The 24,801-nt window shown below is 39.4% G+C and overlaps 1 protein-coding gene across 2 annotated transcripts; it reads left to right on the top strand.

Moving 5' to 3' along the window:
* Window positions 1–6,915: 6,915 nt before the first annotated feature.
* On the top strand, window positions 6,916–23,232 carry lpar3 (lysophosphatidic acid receptor 3). Of its 2 annotated transcripts, none has more exons than XM_029677066.2 (3): window positions 6,916–7,384; window positions 8,248–9,005; window positions 19,935–23,232. In XM_029677066.2, the coding sequence occupies exons 2-3, from the start codon at window positions 8,264–8,266 to the stop codon at window positions 20,273–20,275; spliced, it is 1,083 nt and encodes a 360-aa protein (XP_029532926.1). In that variant the 5' UTR covers window positions 6,916–7,384; window positions 8,248–8,263; the 3' UTR covers window positions 20,276–23,232. The 2 variants fall into 2 exon arrangements, with proteins under 2 accessions (XP_029532926.1, XP_029532925.1); XM_029677065.2 differs by having other exon boundaries at window positions 6,917–7,384; window positions 8,251–9,005.
* Window positions 23,233–24,801: the final 1,569 nt, after the last annotated feature.

The following is a 24,801-nucleotide window of genomic DNA, read 5'->3' as shown; positions in this document are numbered from 1 at the left end:
CTTTTAGGGACAAGAAATGTATCCTACCAAGGCTACAACAACAACATTTAATGAAGAATGCCATTATTGTTTTCAAGTGAGTACAACATTCTAGCCTAAGGCTGTTAACTGTAGTGAATAGCCAATGTCATTTAAATAACTGCTCAAAAGCCTGGCATTTTGAATGCATATTCATTTAGAAATAACTGCATCTGTACTGTTGCCTGATTGGGCAACCATTTGGATCAGTTATGTTTTTTTTCTCAGCAGTTTAGCTTGCAAGGTCCAGGCACATTAGCAGGCCAGTAATATGGTTTATTTGTTTCAGAATGTATCGGCAAACAGAAAAATGCTAATGCAGGGTTTTCTAGTGGTGCGCAAATTAATTGTAATAATGCACGAGCGTAGAAGAAGTTGTATCCATAGTTTCCAGTACCTCCAGGCTCTGATCAGGCCCTACACCCAAACAAGGGCACTGCATTCATCCACCTCTGGCCTGCTCGCCTCCCTACCACTGAGGAAGTACAGTTCCCGCTCAGCCCAGTCAAAACTGTTCGCTGCTCTGGCCCCCCAATGGTGGAACAAACTCCCTCACGACGCCAGGACAGCGGAGTCAATCACCACCTTCCGGAGACACCTGAAACCCCACCTCTTTAAGGAATACCTAGGATAGGATAAAGTAATCCTTCTCACCCCCCCCCCCCTTAAAAGATTTAGATGCACTATTGTAAAGTGGCTGTTCCACTGGATGTCATAAGGTGAACGCACCAATTTGTAAGTCGCTCTGGATAAGAGCGTCTGCTAAATGACTTAAATGTAAATGTTTCCGTGTTTCAAAGTCTTCGAAAATGAGGTGCATAGGATACCTGTCTTATTGTTGATGTTTGATGGTTGACTGTAATACCCATGGAATCACATGTAGAAGAAGGGTTAGTTATATTTGATTTAAGCGAGATAATGATCTTATAAAAGTTGCATATTGTTAATGGGCCCCTTTTTAAAAGACAGGTAGACCCATGCAGGCAGTATTGCAATATTTCAGACCGATTACTAGCTAGCTTGTTTACTCTACAAGTATGCTTGACTTCCATGCAATAAGAGCTAAAGATATGGGAAGTACAGTAGCCATAAACTGATAACCCAAATGTTATAACGTTTGTGTGTGTGGCTCAAAACTGTACTGGTACTGGTTTTGGTGCATGTCATCAGCTTTGTTGAATTTGCCGCACCAATATTTTCATATTAAAATCGCAAGTGTTACTGAATATGCCAAAAGGCCAAACCAAGTTTTGAAACTTATGCTGATATATAGCCTGCGCTAGCCCTATTTCCCCATTGGCCGGTATAGGCCCTTGACTTCACATTCTTCTTTTTCTTCTTCTCCTTCTCAGTGATGTCAATGGTGCATGAAGTTCCCTATAGAGTTATATACTCAGGGCCCAATTGTATCTAAAGTTATCTATCTGGATTTCACTTAGCCTATTGGATAGGATTAAATGCATAGAAATAGAATGGACAAATCATTAATTTAATCCTATCCAATAGCTGAAATAGATCACTTCTGAAAAACTGGGCCCAAGGTACATTTTACGGATCAAATCGCTTTGTTGAAGATCATAACTCTTCCGTAACTCATTAAAAGCTAACTGTCAGGTTCATTTTCTCGTCATCTTCTCAGATCCGCAGGAAATAAATAGAGGTAAAATGGGATGTAGTACTTTCACATTTTGAAATTCCAGGTAATTTTTGAAGATTTCTCACAACAAGCATATCTCTGTGAAATGTCAACAGAAATGTCAACAGAGCACTTTTTTATTTTCAGCCTTTTACATTTTACTCGTGTCAACATAATTATATTGATGCGAGCTGTGAAAACAACTTTGAAGAAGGCTACCAAAAAAGGTCAAATCCTCAAGTTATTATGAGAAACCTGCACTGCTATGTCAACAGAGCTCTGTGCTTATTATTGGATGTATTAGGTTATGAAATCCGACTTTTTGATGTAATGTAGGGATGCAAATGTCTGTAAATTTTGCTGCCGACAAACCGACTCTCATTAACCGGTCACCAACTGTAAATGTTTTCCCAACAGTACAATGATGTGCATAGGAGAGAATTTCATAATTACTCATAAATCGATAGAGCTCGAGACATCATATTTTATGACTAACAATTTATATACAGTTGAAGTCGGAAGTTTACATACGCCTTAGCCAAATACATTTAAACTCTGACATTTAATCCCAGTAAAAATTCCCTGTCTAGGGTCAGTTAGGATCACCACTTTATTTTAAGATTGTGAAATGTCAGAATAATAGTAGAGTGATTTATTTCAGCTTTCATTTCTTTCATCATATTCCCAGTGGGTCAGAGGTTTACATACACTCAGTTAGTATTTGGTAGCATTGCCTTTAAATTGTTTAACTTGGGTCAAATGTGATGAGCTCCATCACACCCCCTAACTGGGAGGGAGCTAGAGACAATTACTCGATGCCGAAACATTTTTCTAGCTGATTTACACGCTGTAGCTATGTTGTGGTTGGTGACCTCTGACTGTTCCATCCTAACAAAATGGAAAGAACGTTGTGATGATTCTGTCTCTTAATTTCTCTTGTTGTTAAAGTTTGGTAATGTGCAAAAAATACAATGTATACTACCGGTCAAAGGTTTTAGAACAATCATTCAAGGATTTTTCTAAATGTTTTACTATTTTCTACATTGTAGAATAATAGTGAAGACATCGAAACTATGAAATAACATGAATCATGTAGTAACCGAAAAATGGTGAAACAAATCAAAATATATTTTATATTTGAGATTCTTCAAATACTTGACTTTGATGACAGCTTTGCACACTGTTGGCATTCTCTCAACCAGCTTCATGAGGTAGTCACATATAATGCATTTCAATTAACAAGTGTGCTTCTAAAGGTAATTTGTGCTATTTCTTTCCTTAATAGGGCTAGGTGTTCCGATAGGTGTTCCGACAACATCCGGCGACATTGCAGGGCGCGCAAGTTAAATAAATATTCGTAATATTAAACATTCATGAACATACAAGTGTCTTATATCATTTAAAAGCTTATCTTCTTGTTAATCCAGTGCATTGTCACTGTCAAACGCTCCCTGAAACACTTCAGCCAGCCAGCAGGCCTTTCTAATCGACCTGGCCCGGGTATCCTGGAAGGATATTAATCTCATCCCGTCAGTAGAGGATGCCTGGTTATTTTAAAAAAATGCCTTCCTCACCATCTTAAATAAGCATGCCCCATTCAAGAAATTTAGACCCAGGAACAGGTATAGCCCTTGGTTCTCTCCAGACTTGACTGCCCTTAACCAACACAAAAACATCCTATGGCGTTCTACATTAGCATCGAACAGCCCCCGTGATATGCAACTTTTCAGGGAAGTTAGAAACCAATATACACAGGCAGTTACAAAAGCCAAGGCTAGCTTTTTCGAGCAGAAATTTGCATCCTGCAACACAAACTCAAAAAAATTCTGGGACACCGTAAAGTCCATGGAGAATAAGAACACCTCCTCCCAGCTGCCCACTGCACTGAGGATTGGAAACTCTGCCACCACCGATAAATCCACTATAATTGAGAATTTTAAGAAGCATTTTTCTACAGCTGGCCATGCTTTCCACCTGGCTACCCCTACCCCGGTCAACAGCACTGCACCCTCCACAGCAACTCGCCCAAATGTTCCCCATTTCTCCTTCTCCCAAATACAGTCAGCTGATGTATTGAAAGAGCTGCAAAATCTGGAACCCTACAAATCAGCCGGGTTAGACAATCTGGACCCATTCTTTCTAAAACGATCTGCCGAAATTGTTGCAAGTCCTATTACTAGCCTGTTCAACCTCTCTTTTGTGTCGTCTGCGATTCCCAAAGATTGGAAAGCAGCTGCGGTCATCCCCCTCTTCAAAGGGGGGGGCCACTCTTGACCCAAACTGCTACAGACCTATATCTATCCTACGCTGCCTTTCTAAGGTCTTCAAAAGCCAAGTCAACAAACAGATTACCAACCATTTCGAATCCCACCGTACCTTCTCCGCTATGCAATCTGGTTTCAGAGCTGGTCATGGGTGCACCTCAGCCACGCTCAAGGTCCTAAACGACATCTTAACCGCCATCGATAACAAACAATACTGTGCAGCCGTATTCATTGACCTGGCCAAGGCTTTCGACTCTGTCAATCACCACATCCTCATCGGTAGACTCGATAGCCTTTGTTTCTCAAATGATTGCCTCGCCTGGTTCACCAACTAATTATCTCATAAGAGTTCAGTGTGTCAAATCGGAGGGCCTGTTGTCCGGGCCTCTGGCAGTCGCTATGGGGATGCCACAGGGTTAAATTCTTGGGCCGACTCTCTTCTCTGTATACATCAATGATGTCGCTCTTGCTGCTGGTGAGTCTCTGATCCACCTCTACGCAGATGACACCATTCTGTATACTTCTGGCCCTTCTTTGGACACTGTGTTAACTTACCTCCAGACGAGATTCAATGACATACAACTCTCCTTCCATGGCCTCCAACTGCTCTTAAATACAAGTAAAAACAAATGCATAGCTGCCTGCACCTGCCCGCACGTCCAGCATCACTACTCTGGACGGTTCTGACTTAGAATATGTGGACAACTACAAATACCTAGGTGTCTGGTTAGACTGTAAACTCTCCTTACAGACTCACATCAAACAAATTATAGTCCCACTAAGCGCAAACCAGATGGGATTGTGTATCGCTGCAGAATGCTGCCCAAACTCTGTTACGCATACAAAACACTGCAGGCACCCGGCCATACAATGACACGATGCTTTTTCTCAGGTTTCACCTGCAATATCTGTTCTGTTATACTCACAATATTTTTGACAGTTTTGGAAACTTTAGAGTGTTTTCTATCCTAATATGTCAATTATATGCATATTCTAGCATATGGGCCTGAGAAATAGGACGTTTACATTGGGAACGTTATTTTTCCAAACCTAAAATAGTGCCCCCTAGCTGAAAGAGGTTAATGCAACCGCTGTGTCAGATTTCAAAAAGACTTTACGGCGAAAGCACACCTTGCGATTATGTTTGGTCAGCGCCAAGTCACAGAAAAACATACAGCCATTTTCCAAAGAAGGAGAGGTGTCACAAAACTCAGAAATAGCATTACAAATATTTACTTACCTTTGATGATCTTCATCGGAATGCACTCCCAGGAATCCCAGTTCCACAATAAATGTTTGTTTTGTTCGATAAAGTCCATCATTTATGTCCAAATACCTCCTTTTTGTTCACGTGTTTAGCACAGTAATCCAAATGCACAATGTGCGAGCAATTAGTTCAGACGAAAAGTCAAAAAAGGTCTATTACAGTTCGTACAAACATGTCAAACGATGTATAGAATCAATCTTTAGGATGTTTTTATCATAAATCTTCAATAATGTTTCACCTGGACAATTCCTTTGTCTTTAGATATTAAAAGGAACGCAGCTCGCTCTCACGGCCGCGCGCCTGACTTAGTCAAACAGCTCTTATTCGCTCCCCCTTCACAGTAGAAGCCTGAAACAAGGTTCTAAAGACTGTTGGGTGGAAGCCATATAAGCCTTAGTGGAAGCCTTAGGAAGTGCAATATGACCCCATAGACACTGTATATTGGATAGGCAAAGACTTGAAAACCTACAAACCTCAGATTTCTCACTTACTGGTTGGATTTTTTTCTCAGGTTTTTGCCTGCCATATGAGTTCTGTTATACTCACAGATATCATTCAAACAGTTTTAGAAACTTCAGAGTGTTTTCTATCCAAACCATCTAATTATATGCATATTCTAGCTTTTGGGCCTGAGTAGCAGGCAGTTTACTCTGGGCAGCTTATTCATCCAAGCTACTCAATACTGCCCCCCCAGTCCCAAATAAGTCATTAATGAGCTATAACATGATCCTCAACTACATGTTTTGATCTGGAAAATGTTCAAAAGATTCAACCCTGTGGGGATCTTCATGCATCATTGACCTTAGTGAGAAGGAGGTAAGGTACAGGCCTATACTGGCCAATGGGGGAAATGGAGCTATTACTTGCCGGCTATATACAGTATCAGCATAATTTTCAAAACATGGTTTGGCCTTTTGGCATATTCACTAACACTGGTATGGCAGAAGCACACGTTTGAGAACAGCCATAATGATTAACACCATGCTGTCATTGAAATAATGCATTTATTAAGATACCTAAATATGAGCTATTTTAATGCATGACATGAATGTGCTATAGATATACTATGGATATATCTCATTAACTTTTAATAATGCGTTTGGGACATTTTATAACACGTTCATGAAATGCTTGTGAATGAGTAAATAATGCATTATGGATATGTAGTCAAAGTAAATCATTACTGTTTTGGTATGAATTATTTTATATCTGCTATACATTCACTCATATGTTGCCAGAGTATCTCAAAGTTATTGGTCAGATGACTAAGTCTGACAAAGTGTGTGACTCATATGGGGATTTTTATGACTGAATAAGATGAGTCCGACTATTATGACGAATGCCATGTAATGTTGTCAATGAGCCTTGTCATCACACAATCTGCTTTGACAGGATGTTGTAGGAACAAGCTGGAACACAACCGTCTTTGGCACTTCAGGAAAGCTCATCAGGGAGTATATGTCAAGAGTCAAAAAGAGAAGAATCAAATGAATCATTTTCCATAGGTGGTCTGTAGTGAAATAGACATAATACATGATGTTGAAGTGAAATACCAACCTTCAATTACCTTTATCTTATTTCCTTATTCTTATGACGGTTGTTTTAGTGGTTGTATTGCCTCATGAGTGGCTGGTTAGTATTTGGCAGTGGCATTTGCCCTGAGGTGGGGGTGGTGTTTATACGTAAGACTCTATTACTGATGTGTAATCTATTCAGTGTTTTTCCTGCTGGAATGTAGATCTCCTCTGGATGGTTTTGAGGTTGTGTGAATACACTAACTAAACCAACCACCAACAGGTATTCTAGCTATGGATTTTTTTATTTGTCTTTTTTAACGTATACTTTTTTAACCCAGACCTTCACCATTGAATATCATTTTCTAACATAGGCATGTAGGATAATTGTTTTAGCTCATGGCCCCATGTGGTGAACCACGCACATACAGAGGAATTATTTTTACTGCAGCCAGTGGAGTCGAGATATGAGAAGCTGTGCTGTGTCACACACCCTCTACGTCAGACTACTCTTGCCTCGAACTTTTCTCCCTCATTCCCTTCACTCACGGCTGTCACCTTCTCCTGTAAAGTTGCCCCGGTAGAATGAAGGAGGACATTCATGAAATGAGTAGCAGAACGAATGAGAAATTCCGTTTACGCAAAGGATTCGATAGAAAATATTTGCACAGGTAAACTTCACATGGTAAGTCAGTTTTCTTAAATGTTATGTTTAGCGTACATTTGCATATCATTTCCGGCATGATCTATAAGATGATCTATTACTGTCTTTCAACAGCAAATAATATGACTTTTTTGCATTTGGAAATTCCTTATCGTAACCATAGAGGTCTACATTTTAAGTGTTGAAAGGCGAAGCATTTATGGCTACACTATTTTTATTATTTTTATAAATAACTAGACATTCCATAGGAACATTGAATTACATGGCAAAACATTTCTCTCCATTGATTGTACTTTGGTATTTTATTCTGAAGCTTCCTGTCATACTAAAATAGGTTGTTTCACAAATTGCATGATACATAGTCATTAGAAAATAATGGGAATAAAGTCTGTTCCTGTAAGTTGTTATATGGAAGAGATTGTATCCATGATATCTGTAAAAGTCATACCTAATTGGTTTTGGCAGAGTCCATAGCCTATACTGTTGGAAAATATCTTCATAGTTGAAGCTCAGAATGTCTTTATCCTTATCTCACTATACCACTGTAATGAGAAAATGTGTGATTAACCAGTGATTTATGCAGCTGTTTCCAGTAAAATGGGTGTTTGACATGTTGATTGCCCTTTAAAGTTGGGTAATTTAATCTTTCTCAGTTCAGGAGTTATTTGGCCTTGGGAAAATTGGCACGGTACAAATAATGGGTTTATTCGAATTTTTGGTCTGGAGTTCTCATTACCGTCCTTGCACTAAATTAGCCCATATAGTTATACTGTGTAGACCTACCATGGACTCCAAAAGGTTGATATTTGTTAGAATGTTAAAGAGAAACCAATAAATAATGCTTATTTTTTTCTCTCTTTATATCTCTTGTCAACTCTCGTCAGCAGCCTTTCACTCAAGATGGCCAGCCAGAACAAATGCTACCATGACGAGCCAATGAGCTTCTTCTACAACAACAGCAACCAGACCAAAGACGACTGGAACTCCACACAGCTCATTCTGGTCCAAGTTGTAGGCTCCCTCTTCTGCTGCTTTATCCTGGTGTCCAACGCCATGGTCATTGCCGCCATCATCACCAACAAGAGGTTCCACTACCCGTTCTACTATCTCCTTGCCAACCTGGCCGCTTCAGACTTCCTCGCTGGAATAGCCTACGTATACCTCATGTTCAACACCGGGACGGTGTCCAGGAAACTAACCGTGAGGGGCTATTTCATTCGTCAAGGGCTTCTGGACACCAGTCTCTCAGCCTCTCTGGCGAACTTGCTAGTGATCGCCTTGGAGCGCTACATCTCTGTGATGAACTGGAAGGTCCACAGTAACTTGACCAAGCGGCGGGTGACCCTGCTCATCGTGCTGGTGTGGGCCATTTCTATCTTCATGGGCACCGTGCCCAGCCTGGGGTGGAACTGCATCTGCAACCTTCAGGACTGTTCCCAGCTGGCGCCCATCTTCAGCCGGAGCTACGTGATTTTCTGGTCCGTGTCCAACCTGGTTTTGTTCCTGGTCATGGTGTCCATCTACCTGCGGATTTACACCTACGTCAAGAGGAAAACGGCGGTGCTCAGCCCGCACACCAGCGGCTCCATCAACCGCAAGAGGACACCCATCAAGCTCATCAAGACAGTCATGACTGTGTTAGGTAGGCTTGAGGCCATCGGATTCCTCTCACATTGTGTCAATGTGGGAACTTCAAATGTGTTTCTGAGTAGTACTGAGCCCTTTATGAAGGACTACATTAAAAAAAAGTCCTTGATTGGACCCATCAGAATTTCACTGTTCGGAAATGTAGTCCTTCCTAATGTCTGAGTAGCACTAGTACTCTGTGCTCTTAAGTAGCAGAACATTTGATCATTTCATTGGATCTTAAAGGACTTTCCTCATAAGCAGTTAGACACACTCACAAGCTTGTCTCAAAGGTTATTTAGCTGGTTGAGTGTGGAGAAAGGTAGGGAAAGCATTGTTGCTGACAACAGTGGATTGTAATTTACATTTCCAAGATAGTGGGGAAAATCCTGATTAAATTAACTCAATTGAGGTTTGAGCAAAATGCAAAAAGGCCTTTAAAAAAACACTTCAATATATCCCACATAGTGATATAATTTGACTGATATTGACACCATTTTTTAAAGTAATCTTTGTTTGACCTGGGTGTTGGTTTAAAAAGTGGACGGTTGTACCATGAACCTCAAGTCTTCAACTTGGGCTGCAGTTACTTAGCACTTTATTCAGCACAGAAGCATATAATTTGCTCTGATCTGTCTCCGCTTAATAACATGGTTCTCCACTTAGGATCACTCATCTGTGCACATGTCTAAATCACTAACAAAGAAAAGTCATTTCAACTAACATGGTTAGAGCATGTGTCGATACTGATAGGGTCGAAAGAAAGGCAGAGCTGCTCTCTAATCAGCTTTCTCTAGTCAAATCTTACCTTAACATTATAATTATTCAAAATACTGATGACGGATCAACTCCTAGAGTGATATTACCACCTATGTGGCTGCAAATATTGAGTTGGATTATTCTAATGCTTACCCACATAATGAAATATTACAGTAGCCTATTAGCGAAATATAACTCAATTGATTGAACATAATGTATTTCAATATGATTTAAATATATAGGTATATGTAGCCTATACTGTATTTATCTTTTAATGCAGTGATCTCAGTTTTAATTTCAAGCGTATTTTTATCCTTTGCTTGTTTGTAATAATTGCAAAGACATTCACAACTTTGTTTTTGTAGTTATCGGTGGTCACAGACAGATGGACAAACATCTTGATTCTAAGTTTAGTTTAGTTTATTCGGATCCCCAAATGCTTTTGCCGAAGCAGCATATATTCTTCCAGGGGTCCACACAAAAGCATAAAACACGACAAGTAACAAAACACCAATGCACTGATAGACAAGACCAGTCACACAAATGTAAAATACAATGATATACAACGATATACATATATAGCGGAGATCTTCTCTATAAAGTGACGCGGGAGGGCAAAAAGCATCTAACGATGCAATTAGCTGTTAACAAAGCTCCTACGAAGGTTCCAACAATGAACTTAGCCTTAAGATGCTCTTGGGAATCAGGGCCCAGGTCTCCCCTGTAAAAAATATATTCTGAACTGAATGACCTCAAATTCCTGCATAAATTAAGGTAAAAAAAATGTGCAGATCAGTCTACAAGGGCTTGTTTTCAACATGTGTGTGAATAGCAAACATACCATAAATGTGCGGTCCTAAACATACACATTTGCACATGAGCATGCACATCCCAGATAAGATAATGCGGGCCTCTGCTGGTAGGTGTGTCGGAACAGGATATGTTGCACTTAAGACAATAGTTGAGCACACCCACCCTCTCCTTAGCATGGCTCCTCAGTACAGGTCAGACGAGTTTGATTGTTATCAACTCAGCCAGTAGGTGCTGCTGAATTTTCTAAACATTAACTTTTTGTATGTTCCAGATAGCATATTTACAGCTCTATGTTGTGCTAGAAGGAGTGTTTTCTTATATGATGTCCTCCTGCCAGATGAATCGCCCCCCAGATAGGCGTGGAGGAAGCTGCCTCGCTCTCTGTACAGAGTGTCTTCAAGACTGCTCTATGTAATTATCTCTCGCACAAGGACACACACAGTCACACACTGGTTAGGCTGCCAGGCATCTCAGCCGAAACCGCCCAAGACTGCACGGTCTGCGGCTTTCTCAGAAGAACCCCCAAAAAGAACCTATACTTTCAGGGGTTTTTCAGGCAGCGTGCAATTGCTTTCAGATGCAATTGTCCCCATTAAACTAGCTGTCGTGCTCTTATGTCTTCAAGTTTCAAGTCAAGCCTACCGTTACGTTACTCTGAGGTGAAAGACTCGAGACGCTAGGGAGGGTGTCTCATTGTATTATTTTGAGCCTGCTGGAATTTTCCCACATTATAGGCAGGGGTCATTTGACGTTGTGTGTTACCCAATCACTTTTGTCATGATACAATTGTCTCTATCCTAGAGCAATTTGGAAGAATTGATGCAATTCTCCACATTCCATCTGTGAGTTGTTGTTCGATAACATTGTGATGCAGAAAGTCCACTCGAGATTGAAAAATAAAAACTCTATTGTCAGTATCTCAGTTGGGAATACAGTAGGCAGCAAACTGGTAGAAAAAACGTAACAAGCTTCTAAATATGCCTAAAATGTTCATGTGAAAGCATTATCCTGTGTGACAAAGATAAGAACACGGGAGAAGTATGAGAGAAAGTGAGGAATGGAATTGGAGGTTAAGAAACAAGTACTCAAGCATATTACTGGGGCTGTACGAGGAAGAAAACAGCTCTTGTTAGCTCATGTTTCAGGTGAATAGAAATATGTTCTTTTGTGTTGACTAACACTGAATTAGTGACTGGATAAACCTGTCCAGACTTTTTCTGGGGCCTCATTTATAACCGCTGTATACATTTCACACTAAATATTGTGTGCGCACGTACAAAAATATTGATGGCTATAAACTTAAATAATAAATAAGCATGTTTCCTGTAATCAATCAGATCCATGGTGAAAACTCCACCTGAAAAACGCCCATCATTCACCTTTTATGGTGACAATAATGCCCTTATTTGCTGTATACTTTGGAAGTATTGGAATTAGGCCAAGGCAGTTTCTAAAGGAACTAGCAATTGTGAACTTGATAAAAATGTCTGCAGGTGTTGGCAGAATGTTTAAAACCTTTACAGGGACATATGCTATATCTGACAGTTTCTGAAAGAAAAAAACTATTGCAAATTGTTGTGGACCTGAAAACAGATGGTTTGATTTCAATAATGATTTCCATTTACTTTTTCCCCGAACCTAAATATGCTGCACTGCCTGCGAATTCTGAAACATTGTCTTGTTAGTATGTCTACTGTATAAAAACGAATAATAAAAAAAAACAGTAGGCCTACTTGCAGTGGTAGCCTACACACTTCAAAGCAAAAGATCAACTGTCTGTTCATCTGTAAAATGTATACTGTATATTATAAACCACGCTCCCATTCGGATAGAGAGGCTATTATTTCAAGTATTTTAGGCAGTAGGCACAATTCAAAGAGAGATGCACAAGGCAATTTGTTGTAGGCTAAAGCTTCTTCAGGAATATGAACCCATCAATGTCAGAAAAGGTGGTGAGGAATTTATTCTGCAATGGTTATAAAAAAGATGTATTTTGTAGGCCTATTATGTTTATAAATTTAATATTGTTTACTTGAGACATTTGAAATGACAGTAGGCTATTCAGAAGTACAGTAGCCTAAAAAAAACTCAACGGAAAAGGTCTGTTCGCATAGAGAAAAATACTTTAAATTGTTAAAATATTTACAACTGTAAAGTGGGTCCAATGAAATGAGAGATGGGACATTGTAGGCCTAAGGCTACTTTGAAAATATGAAGCCATCACATTCAGTAAGGGTGATGAATGTATTCTGTCATGGAAATTAAGTAGGAAATATATGCCTATTTCTAACTATTTCAAAGACGCAAAGATGCAAAAAACAATATTTTCTCTTCTCACTAACGGCAAATGATTGCATCTTGTTATTATATTTACCTTTTGTTATGAATAACTGTGTAATCATATCCCTAATTTGCACAAAAAACTAGGCTACTTGCCTGCTTGTATTGCAATACTTCAACCACTAGAAACTGTTTATGCATGGTCTGAACTTTTGCGGGAACTAAAGTTTGCAGGTAGCTAAACAAATTCTCACATCAAGTTTGGTTATAAATGCCAACTTTTGCCTGAAAACTGATGCATGCATGTTTTGGAGTATATTTTGTACTCAACGTTTATAAATGAGGCCCCAGGGGCGGGTGGGTGTGTTGAGAAGAGTGGGTGTACAAAAGCAAATCCGCAAACTGGGCATAATATTTGTTGCCACTCAAGGCCGTTTTGCATGGCTGATTGGACTTGGACGACGAGTCAATAAGCCGGCGACTAGCACACCAGTGTTGTATTGACGTGCCTGCCGACCTTTATTTATTGTTATTTAACTAGGCAAGTCAGTTAAAACTTCTTAAGGTATAGGGGGCATCATTTTCACTTTTGGATAGGTAGCGTGCCCAATTTCACCTTCCTGCTACTCATGCCAAGAATATTAGATATGCATATTATTAGTAGATTTGGATAGAAAACACTGAAGTTTCTAAAACTGTTTGAATCATGTCTGTGAGTATAACAGAACTTACGTAGCAGGCAAAACCCCGAGGACTAACCATTCAGATTTTTTTTTTGGGGGGGGTCACTGTCTATTCAATGTGTTTTCATTAGGGAACTATATTTATAAGGCACTAGTTTGCAGTTCCTACCGCTTCCACTGGATGTCACCAGTCTTTGGAAAATGGTTGAGGTTATTCCTTTGTGAAATGAAGAAGCACGGCCATCTTGGAACTGGGTAACACTGTTGAGAGTTGCGCAAGACTTGAAAAGTAGCGTTGGTTTGTTGTCTTCCTGTATTGAACACAGATAGACCCGTCTTCAATTTGATCGATTATTAACGTTTAAAAATACCTAAAGTTGTATTACAAAAGTACTTTGAAATGTTTAGGCAAAGTTTACAGTTAACTTTTGAAATATTTTGTAGTGACGTTGCGCAAATTGGAAGCTTTTTTTTCTGGATCAAACGCACCAAATAAATGGACTATTTCGATATAAAGGACGGAATTAATCGAACAAAAGGACCAATTGTGATGTTTATGGGACATATTGGAGTGCCAACAAAAGAAGCTCATCAAAGGTAAGGCATGATTTATATTTTATTTCTGCGTTTTGTGTAGCGCCTGCAGGGTTGAAATATGCTATTCTCTTTGTTTACTGTTGTGCTATCATCAGATAATAGCTTCTTATGCTTTCGCCGAAAAGCCTTTTTAAAATATGACATGTTGGCTGGATTCACAACGAGTGTAGCTTTAATGTAGTATCTTACATGTGTGATTTAATGAAAGTTAGATTTTTATATAATTTTATTTGAATTTGCATGAATCTGTATTTTCCCTGGTTTTGGCCAAGTGGGACGCTAGTGTCCCCTATCCTAGAGAGGTTAAGAACAAATTCTTATTTTACAATGACGGCCTACTCCGGACAAACCCTCCCCTAACCAGGACAACGCTGGGCCAATTGTGCGCTGCCCTATGGGACTCCCGATCACGGCCGGTTGTGATACAGCCTGGGATTCAACCAGGATCTGTAGTGACGCGGCTAGCACTGAGATGCAGTGCCTTAGACCGCTACGCCAGGTGCTTCCTACTGGGCAGATGTACCACAGTTGTGTCACCGGCAATAGCTAACTTGACAACAAACAACAAAAAATCACCCACATTATTTTATTTCAAGTAGGATAGCAGCCTACACAATAAATAACTTTTATTGATAACCATCTAGATATCAATTCATACATACAGTACCTTCAGAAAGTATTCACAACCCTTTACGTTTTCCACATTTTGTTGTTACAAAGTGGGATTAAATTGTCATTTTTGTCAACGATCTACACAAAATACTCTGTAATGTCAAAGTGGTAAAATATTTTGGGAAAAAATGTGCTAATATATCCTGATTAGATAAGTATTCAACCCCCTGAGTCAATGCATGTTAGAAATTTGCCCATTATTTTTTTCAAAATTCTGCAAGTTCTGTCTAATTGGATCTTGATCATTGCTAAAGAACAATTTAGGTTTTGCCATTTGTCTTCAAGACAATTTTAAGTCAAAAATAACAGTGGGTTAACTGCCTTGTTCAGGGGCAGAACGGAAGATTCTTACCTTGTCAGCTCGGGGATTCGATACAGCAACCTTTCGGTTAATTGCCATACCTTTCGGTTAATTGCCATAAACAATTTAATCAATTTTAGAAAAAGACTAACGTAACAAAATGTGGAAAAATTCAAGTGGTCTTAATAATTTCAAATGCACTATATATATGCAGTTGAAGCCGGAAGTCCCACTAAGCGCAAACCAGATGGGTTGGCATATCGCTGCAGAATGCTGTGGTAGCTGTTCTGGTTAAGTGTGCCATGAATTCTAAATAAATCACTGACAGTGTCACCAGCAAAGCACCCCCACACCACCTCCTCCATGCTTCACGGTGTGAACCACACATGCAGAGATCATCCGTTCACCTACTGTGCATTTTAGAAAGACACGGCGGTTGGATCCAAAAATCTCAACTTTGGACAGATTTCCGCCGATCTAATGTCAATTGCTTGTGTTTCTTGGCCCAAGCAAGTATCTTATTTTTATTGGTGTCCTTTAGTAGTGGTTTCTTTGCAGCAATTCGAACATGAAGGCCTGATTCACACAGTCTCATCTGAAAAGTTGATGTTGAGATGTATCTGTTAGTTGAAGTACTCTTTGAAGCATTTATTTGGGCTGCAATTTCTGAGGCTGATAACTCTAATGAACTTATCCTCTGCAGCAGAGGTAACTCTGGGTCTTTCTTTCCTGTGGTGGTCCTCATGAGAGCCAGTTTCATCATAGCGCTTGATGGTTTTTGCGACTACACTTGAAAAAACGTTTGAAGTTATTGACATTTTCCGGATATACTGACCTTCATGTCAGTATATAATGATGAACTGTGATGAACTGTCATTTGCTTACTTGAGTTGTTCTTGCCGTCATATGGACTTGATCTTTTAACAAATTGGGCTGTCTTCTGTATACCATCCCTACCTTGTCACAACACAACTGATTGGCTCAAACACATTAAGAAGGAAAGAAATTCCACAAATTAACTTTTAACAAGGCACACTTGTTAATTGAAATGCATTCCATGTGACTACCCCATGAAGCTGGTTGAGAGAATGCAAAGAGTGTGCAAAGCTGTCAAGGCAAAGGGTGGCTACTTTGACAAATCTCAAATATAAAATATGAACGGTATATGAATAGGAAAGGTGTGTATAGCAATAGTTATATAGGATGAGCCTTGACTACCATACAGTAAATACATGAAGTGTGTAAAAACTTTACTTTGAAATAAAGTAAATTCATCTCGAAGAGATACCGTGCCTTCATAAAGTATTCATACCCCTTAACTTATTCCATATTTGTTGTGTTACAGCTTGAATTCAAAATGTTTTTTAAAATTTTTATTCTCACCGATGACAAAGTGAAAGCATGTTTTTGTATTTTTGTTTTTGCAAATGTATTGAATATGAAATACAGAAATTTCTAATTTACATTAGTATTCACACCCCTGAGTCAATACTTTCTATATGCACCATATGTGCTCTCCTTTGCGAGGCATTGCAAAACTTCCCTGGTCTTTGTGGTTGAATCTGTGTTTGAAATTCACTGCTCAACTGAGGAACCTTACAGATAGTTGTATGTGTGGGGTACAGAGACGAGGTAGTCATTAAAAAATCATGTTAAACGCTATTGTTGCACATAGTCCATGTAACGTATTATGTGACTTGTTAAGCACATTTTTACTCCTGAATGTATTTAGGCATGCCATAACAAAGGAGTTGAATACTTATTGACTCCACTTTTTTAAAATTAATTTGTATAAAAAATAAACATAATTCCCTTTGACATTATGGGATATTGTGTATATGCCAGTGACAACAAATCTAAATGTAAGCAATTTTAAATTCAGGCTGTAACACAACAACAAAAAAGTCAAGAGGTGTGAATAACCACTGGATGTCATAAGGTGAATGCACCAATTTGTAAGTCGCTCTGGATAAGAGCGTCTGCTAAATGACTTAAATGTAAATGTTAAATGTACTTGTTGAAGGCACTGTATATCTCCAATATCACTAACATCTATCATTTAGGAAATGGTGGAAGGAGAATGCAGGGAGATTTGGCATCACCTTTGACCTTGTTAAACATGTTTGCTGGAGTTTTACTGTTATTTCTTTTTGACCATTTTAATTGAAAACAATCACAGTGAGGTACTTAATTGTTACCCAGAAATGATTTGATATTGAGATCAAAATGGCTGCATTGGACGCTAAAGTGTTTTCTACACTGTTATGGTTACAGTCATCTCTCATGACAGATATAAACAGCTAGCCAGGTGGCATACACAATATGTGATATTTGACTAAAGATTTTGAGGAGCATTAGGATTTTACAGGTAGCTGTAAAATCATCTAAAAAAAATCACACCGAGATTGGGACCTGATTGTGCTTGATGGTAGCTATTTAGGCACACGTGCATAAGCTCAACCCCTATGCTTTGATTCATCATCCTTGTGTTTCTGTGGAAAGGAAGAAGGCTAACATTCATGATAGCCATTTCACTGTAATATGTGGGACCATTTATGGATTTAGACTGAAGCAAACAGAACTGCAGAGAAAAATCTTGACTCATTCTGCTTCCCTTGATGTATAACCTGCCATATATTTCAGAGGTTAATGAATGCTGCTCAACTGAAAGCTCACATGTGCTAGAAACATGCCCGCTTCCCAACCCAGATGTTTTGTTGTTTTTTTAAACATTTCATATGAAACACCCACGGAACCCCACCATTTCTTTCTGCCTGCTCCTTGTAATTTTAGTTGGTGACCTTGTATTTTTGAGAGAGAAGGTGTGGTTCATATTCCCTCCCTCTCTTCTCTCTTGTGGAGAACACAATTGTTGTTTTTGTTCTACTGAGCTGAAGCAGGGTTCTGGAGAGGTATTGGCAGGACGGACAAGCTGCTACATGTCCAAGAAAAGCTCCCTGAAATCCCTTAATCTTGCCGCAACACGCTCTGCTGTCGGTGACTAGCCTAGATACTGGTTGGGATTTCACGTCGAATGAAAATTCAGACAAACATTGAGTGTAGTGTCTGAGACACAAAGATTGAACATTATAATGTTCTTCCTTCTAGAGTCTTTGGTCCGTCGGTGTTCCTCTAACTTATACCTGCTTTCCTCAGACGGTATTCATTGGCAAGCCATCATAACTTAGGAAGCTCTTGCTTTTGTCTCCAGTGTAGTGACAGAAGCGGTGTCTCAATTATCTCTCATTCTTCCCAAAGTGTGCACTTGTTCACTTCCCTTCAGTGATTTGAATAGAAAATGACTGGTATAAGAAATATGGTAGAAACATCCACTAGCCCGTGCCTCCACCACTCTAATACTTTTAGATTTGTGAGAAGTAGTGAATGAGTGCACACCTCAGGAGAAAGGAGATATTATTGGGACACACCTAAAGTCTGAGGTGGTGTAGCATCCTATCCCTCATTGCCTCTTTTCTAACTTGAATCAAGCATTAATTATCTCTTTCAATCTATGCACCCAAGTTCAACAGCCGTCTTCAGTACGATAAGCTGTTGCTCAAGTCCAACCAATCAAAATCAAAAAAATTGGTATGGCTCCTGTTTACAGTGACCATTTCACACAGAACGATTATGTTTCAGTCATAGCTGACACTGAATGAGAATGATTTTTCAGTCACCTGACCTGTTGAAATAAAGTAAACAGATCTCCGAAAGAGATATCTCTAATACATCTAGGGCTCTATTTTCATCTGGAGTTAATCGCCAAAGCTTTATTAAAATAGAATTTGGTGTCTTTCTTATCCTGGAATGAATTAGCCAAGTAGCCTATCCATAAAAAAGGTTTCTAAATGGTCTACCCATGAGGCTTTCATGCGTTTGCATTATTCTCAATTCATATAGGCCTCCCTGCAGGGCATACTCCATTCTGCTTGGATCTATCCCCAGTGCCTCTTGTCTGGTTACCAAAGGTGCGCTCCTCCAAACACAGGCTATTCACATTTTCAGTCCTATAACACCATATCAACGGTAGGTCTCTAGGCTATATCTTGCTTCTTGAGAACATACAATACAATTTAGCGCAGTGCTTAAAGGCCAATACTCTTTGAATCCAATTACAACAATGCTGACTGTCAACACTCAAAACATATTGAGCAAACATTGGATGTGTTTTTTTCTACTGTTGCTATCACTTGTTACTGTAGCCCATGCTATTTAATACTTAATACTTTAATCTTACCCTTATTTCCTAAACTGTATTATCAATCCACAATTGATAATACAGCCAAATTGGAGTTTATGACAACAAAAAGACTAACACATGCAATATTAAGCCATGGAATGCCTTGATTGGCCAGTGACTGTCCAAGCCCTGGTCACACCTACAACTTGTTTATGCATCAAAACCCATCCCTTTCGTGCCACCACCAGCTTTTGCGCTCATAATAACTGCTGTGAAAATAGCACTAATATTTCTGACCCACCCAGGGACCTGTAGCGCTACCGCCAACGCTTAGATTTACCATTACATTAGGTTTGATAAAATAATCTGTAATAACATTGGAGATGTCTCTAATATTTCTAATAATCTCATCTCTAATGATGATAAAGATATCAACAACTTTTGACCTTAATAAACATGTTGGCTGGAGTTTTACTGTTATCTATTGCCAGGGAAGGAGAGTTGTGTAATAAGTCCAGTGTGACTCTGGCAAATAGTATATATTATATTTATAATAATCTCTAATCTATTGATCTAATCTCTAATGCTTTTGGATATATCTAAAATATTTTGAAATAATATAATATATTTTATCATCTTTAATATTGTCTTTCATTACAGGGGCATTTGTGATCTGCTGGACGCCGGGCCTGGTGGTGCTGCTGCTAGACGGCCTCCATTGCCAGCAGTGCGAGGTGATGCTCTTTAAGCGCTGGCTCCTCCTGCTGGCAGTACTCAACTCGGTCATGAACCCTGTCATCTACTCCTACAAGGATGACGAGATGTGGACCACCTTCAAGAACCTGCTTCGCTGCGTGGGCAATGGCACCCGGCGCCAGCGCTCGTCCAGGGCCAACGCCCGGCCCCTCAGCTCAGCCCAGGACACGGGCACCACGCCGCAGACCTCTGAGGAGAAGGAGACCACCAAGGGCTCGGACGCCCAGGAGATGCTCAAGGCCTGAATCAAGACCTGAGGCAAGCAAGGCCGTTGTGGGAGTGTCTCTACAAGTGGATGTAGAGAGACACATAAAGACACAGATGGGTCTTCTATGGTCCAATGTTGTCTTCAGTGTAGCTGACTGGTTTAAAGGGCAGCTCAAACTGGGTCTGGGCCTTAGTGGAGGATTCCTAGAGGAGTGACGGGCCATCCCTACTCTGCCCAATATGGGATATTAGCCTGCAAATTAAGTGGGCGACTACAGTATATCCAAATGGCTGAAGAAAGATGTTGTGATATGAAGTAGACAGTGGTATAATGGTACATTTCCTGTTTTTACCTCAATCGTTTTTTTTAAGATCTTGAAAAGAGTAACTGATGCTTTTTCCACCGTATAACCTTTAAGTCTCATGGATTTGTTTCATCAGGGTATTAATCTTGCCCTTATTTCATTTTGAAAACAAAGTAATGTACTTGATGAAATAGCATTGTTCTTAATACATCATTGTACTATAGTACTAGGCTTATTAAGGGTTAAAGATGGTTTTCAATTCTCATTGTTCCTATTTTTGATACACCCAGGGAATCATAATCTACTTTATTTGGCTGCTAACATCCCTGGATGTTGTGTTAATGAATTGACAAATTCCTTTCTAATGGAAGGAAAGTATGTGTCTCTCAACTAGAATAGATAGCACTAGTCCCAATTTGCTCCCTTCCCCTTGCTCTTGTCCCTTACCTTAAAATGTTTGCAGATCTGAAGTGTCAGTGTAGTGGTGGAGCGTCCACCATTTTGTGTGCCTTACAATCTGCTAACATCGAAGGATTCGGGCCAATGGGTTAATGAGGGACGATTATTTGGAAACATGTCAAACTTTTCTAATGTCAAACTGCCCTAGATACACAGTACATGGCTATTGGCACAACTGTCATTTTAAAGGAAAACCGTTAAATCCACCTTGCTTTGACAGTCAGTGGTCCATGCAACACCCCAAAAGGAAGTAATTTATTTTGCCAGATGCATCATCAGTACATCTGTCACTCCCTTTAACACTACTACATGTACAGTGCATTGACTTTTTTCAAATGTTGTTGTTACAAAGTGGCATTAACGTTAATTTCATAGTCTTTCTTTTTCAATGATCTACACACACACACAAAAAAAAAATTAAACACGAGTTCGGTGCTTTCAGAATGTATTCACACCCCTTGAATTTTACACCTTTTGTTTTGTTTTGTTTTGTTTGTTTTGTTACAAACTGGGATTAAAATGGATTTAATTGTCATTTAATTTTTTTGTCAATATACACAAAATAATCTAATGTCAAAGTGGAAGAAAAATTCTAACATTTGTAAAAAGTTAATGAAATATAAAACACAAATATATCTTCATTAGATAAGTATTCAACCCCCTAAGCTAATACATGTTAGAATTACCGTTGGCTGCAAATACAGCTGTGAGTTTTTCTGGGTAAGTCTCACACCTGGATTGTGCAACAAAACTAGGTTTTCCTCTAGGATTTTGCCTGTGCTTAGCTCCACTCCCTAGTCCGATTACAAGCATACCCATAACATGATGCAGCCACCACTATGCTTGAACATATGTGGAGTGGTGCTCAGTTATGTGTTCTATTGGATTAGCCCAAAAACATAACACTTTGTAATCGGAAAGAAAATGTATTGCTTCACCGTGTTTTGCACTATTGCTTTAGTGCAGGGGTATTCAACTCTCCCTACGGGGTCTGCTGTTTTTCTGTTCTACCTGATAATTAATTGCACCTACCTGGTGTCCCAGGTCTAAATCAATCCCTGATTAGAGGGCAATAATGAAATATTCAGTGCAACTGGCATCGAGGTCCAGAGATGAGTGTGATGGGTTTAGTGCCAGGATGCATGTTTTGGACTATTTTTTATTCTGTACAGGATTCCTTCTTTTCACTCTGTCAATTAGTTGTGGAGTAACTACAATGTTGTTGATCCAGCCTCAGTTTTCTCCTATCACAGCCATTAAACTCTGTAAATGTTTCAAATTCACAATTGGCCTCATGGTGAAATCCCTGAGCGGTTATCTTCCTCTGTGGCAACTGCGTGAAAGACGTCTGTATCTTTGTAGTAACTGGGTGTATTGATACACCATCCAAAGTATAATTAATTACTTCATCATGCTCAAAGGGATATTCAATGTCTGCTTTTTTCATTGTTTTTTCATAGGTGCTCTTCTTTGTGAGGCATTGGAAAACCTCCCTGGTCTTTGTGGTTGAATCTGTTTTTGATATTCACTGCTCGACTGAGGGACCTAACAGATTATTGTATGTGTGGGGTACAGAGATGAGGTCGTCATTTAACTTATTATGTGACTTGTTAAGTAAATGTTTATTCCTTAACTTATTTAGGCTTGCCATAACAAAGGGGTTGAATACTTATTGAATCAAAACATTTCAGCTTTTCCTTTTTAATACATTCGTAACACATACATAATTCCACTATGACATTATGGGGTATTGTGTGTAGGCCAGTATAAAAAAAAATCTAAATTGAATACATTTCGAATTCAGGCTGTAACACAATAAAAGGTGTAAAAAGTCAATGGGTGTGAATACGTATGAAGGCACTATATATCAACACACAGTCAATGTCCAAGCTGAGAAGAAAAAGAAAAGCCTGCAGCACTGTCAACATCAAAAAAGTTTTTTTACTTTCGCAGTGGAATTTTTGCACATAATGGCGATCGCCGCCTCATGTTGACAAAACAGCTGCTCGCTCACCTGAGAGCAAGGCCCAGGCTTGTAAACATTGCGACACACTGGATTCCTGCAGGCAACTGACAAGGATATGACTGGAGCACCCCTTCCTTCCACAGGAGACCAATGATTAATCATTTACTGGGTCATTGAAACTCTTTACCTGCTGTACACTATTTATGTGGTTAAACCACTCTTTGTGTAAAAGGAAAAGCTTCATTAAAACACATTTTTCCTCTAACTTTGTTTGATTCAGTCGGACGTGTTGGAATGTCGTACATGTAAACAGGATGATGAAAACATTGTGATAACTCTGTCGTCCAATGATATAAACGCAAAAAAAAAACAGGAGACCTCTTGGTTACAGAGTCTGGGTTGTTGAGCGGTGCTATAAACAGGAAAGGTATGCGTGCTGTGGCCTCAACAGGGTAGTGTTCTTTAGGACACACCGTAGCAAAACACTGAGCATTTCTTATAGGACAAGTACAGATAGTTCCTCCCCGTTTCACTGCGCCTAGATCTTTTTCTTCTGTTTGGTGCGTCATAAACATTATCTAGGTTTTTCTCCAAACCCACATGGTCAAAAAGTCCCTTTTAGTCAGTGTTTCTCAAACTTTGATGTGTCAGTGACCAGCATGCAATTTGAATAAACATAGTGATGTCAGCTTACTCACAGTGGACCTTGGTTGTGTTCATTAAGGAGAAAACATTTTGAAATGGATTGAAATGGGGGAAGTGCTATCTAACTGAACGTGTCCAATGAGAACACGAAAATGTGTGCTCTTATTTGACACTATCAGGTAGCACCTTCCTGTTTCACTCTATTTCAAAAAATGTCTACCTATTGAACACCAGATAGAGTAGCATGGGTGGAGAAACACTGCCCTAGATTGCTTGTGCTCAAGTAGAGGTGCTTCAGGGTGATTTACTCTGTTTTGCTGGACTAATGGATGACCCTTGGTTGCTATGGGTTCAATTAAGTCATTTGTTAAAGTGCTACAGAAAATCGTTGGACAGTTAGAAAGGAGGTACATTTGACCTTTATAAAATAAACTGCTCTCAACAGTTTACTATTTCAGACAAATTTTAGTTCCTTAACTCTGATTTGCTTGACTGACTGAGAACTGCTGGGAACCTATCACCCTTTATTGGTTGAAACTCAACGTAAGCCTACTGATGGCAAGATTACATCATCAAACAGCTATTTCACAGTCTGTTGTCAAATTAAATCTGTTGGTGACATTTCATGTTGTGTAAGGTACATTATCATTAAGCAAATTAAGTCTTAATTTTAGTCAAGGTATGATATATTTGGGCTTCAAATAGGACGTCTCAGACTGCCTCTTTCAAAAGAGTGTACAACTTTGACTTACTCAAAAACGTACCCTGAATTAATTGGAAAGCCATCCCACCCTAAACCTAATGTTACTGTTGCTCACTGTTCTGCATTTATATTCTCTCAGACATGGACTGTAAACTTCGTCCAGTGGTCTCATTTCTACTGCTTTACTGTTATTACCGCGCTCTTGTATTGCAAATTAAAGCTGCAATATTTAACTTTTTGGGCAACCCCAGTGTACATTTTAACAGAAGCTCTTATCCAAAGCGACTTACAATAGGTAGTGCATACATTTTCATACTTTTTCTATACTGGTACCCTGTGGGAATTGAACCCGCCGTGCTCTACCAACTGAGCCACACGGGACCATAGAAATCTGCGTTATAGCTCTTTCATTCTCATTGAACGCAAGTCTGAGAGGTGGTAGATCCCTGGGTTGTTAATCTCATCGCAATCGTGAGTGTTGTATAA

The sequence above is a fragment of the Oncorhynchus nerka genome, linkage group LG13 (genome assembly GCF_034236695.1).
Source record: "Oncorhynchus nerka isolate Pitt River linkage group LG13, Oner_Uvic_2.0, whole genome shotgun sequence".
Lineage (NCBI taxonomy): Eukaryota > Metazoa > Chordata > Actinopteri > Salmoniformes > Salmonidae > Oncorhynchus > Oncorhynchus nerka.
This window is presented reverse-complemented; position numbering and strand designations above follow the sequence as displayed.

Coding starts and splice junctions, on each gene's coding strand:
- lpar3 (XM_029677066.2), top strand. CDS start 8,264: ATGGCCAGCCAGAACAAATGCTACCATGACGAGCCAATGAGCTTCTTC. Junction 9,006..19,934: donor GACAGTCATGACTGTGTTAG/GTAGGCTTGAGG, acceptor CTTTCATTACAG/GGGCATTTGTGATCTGCTGG.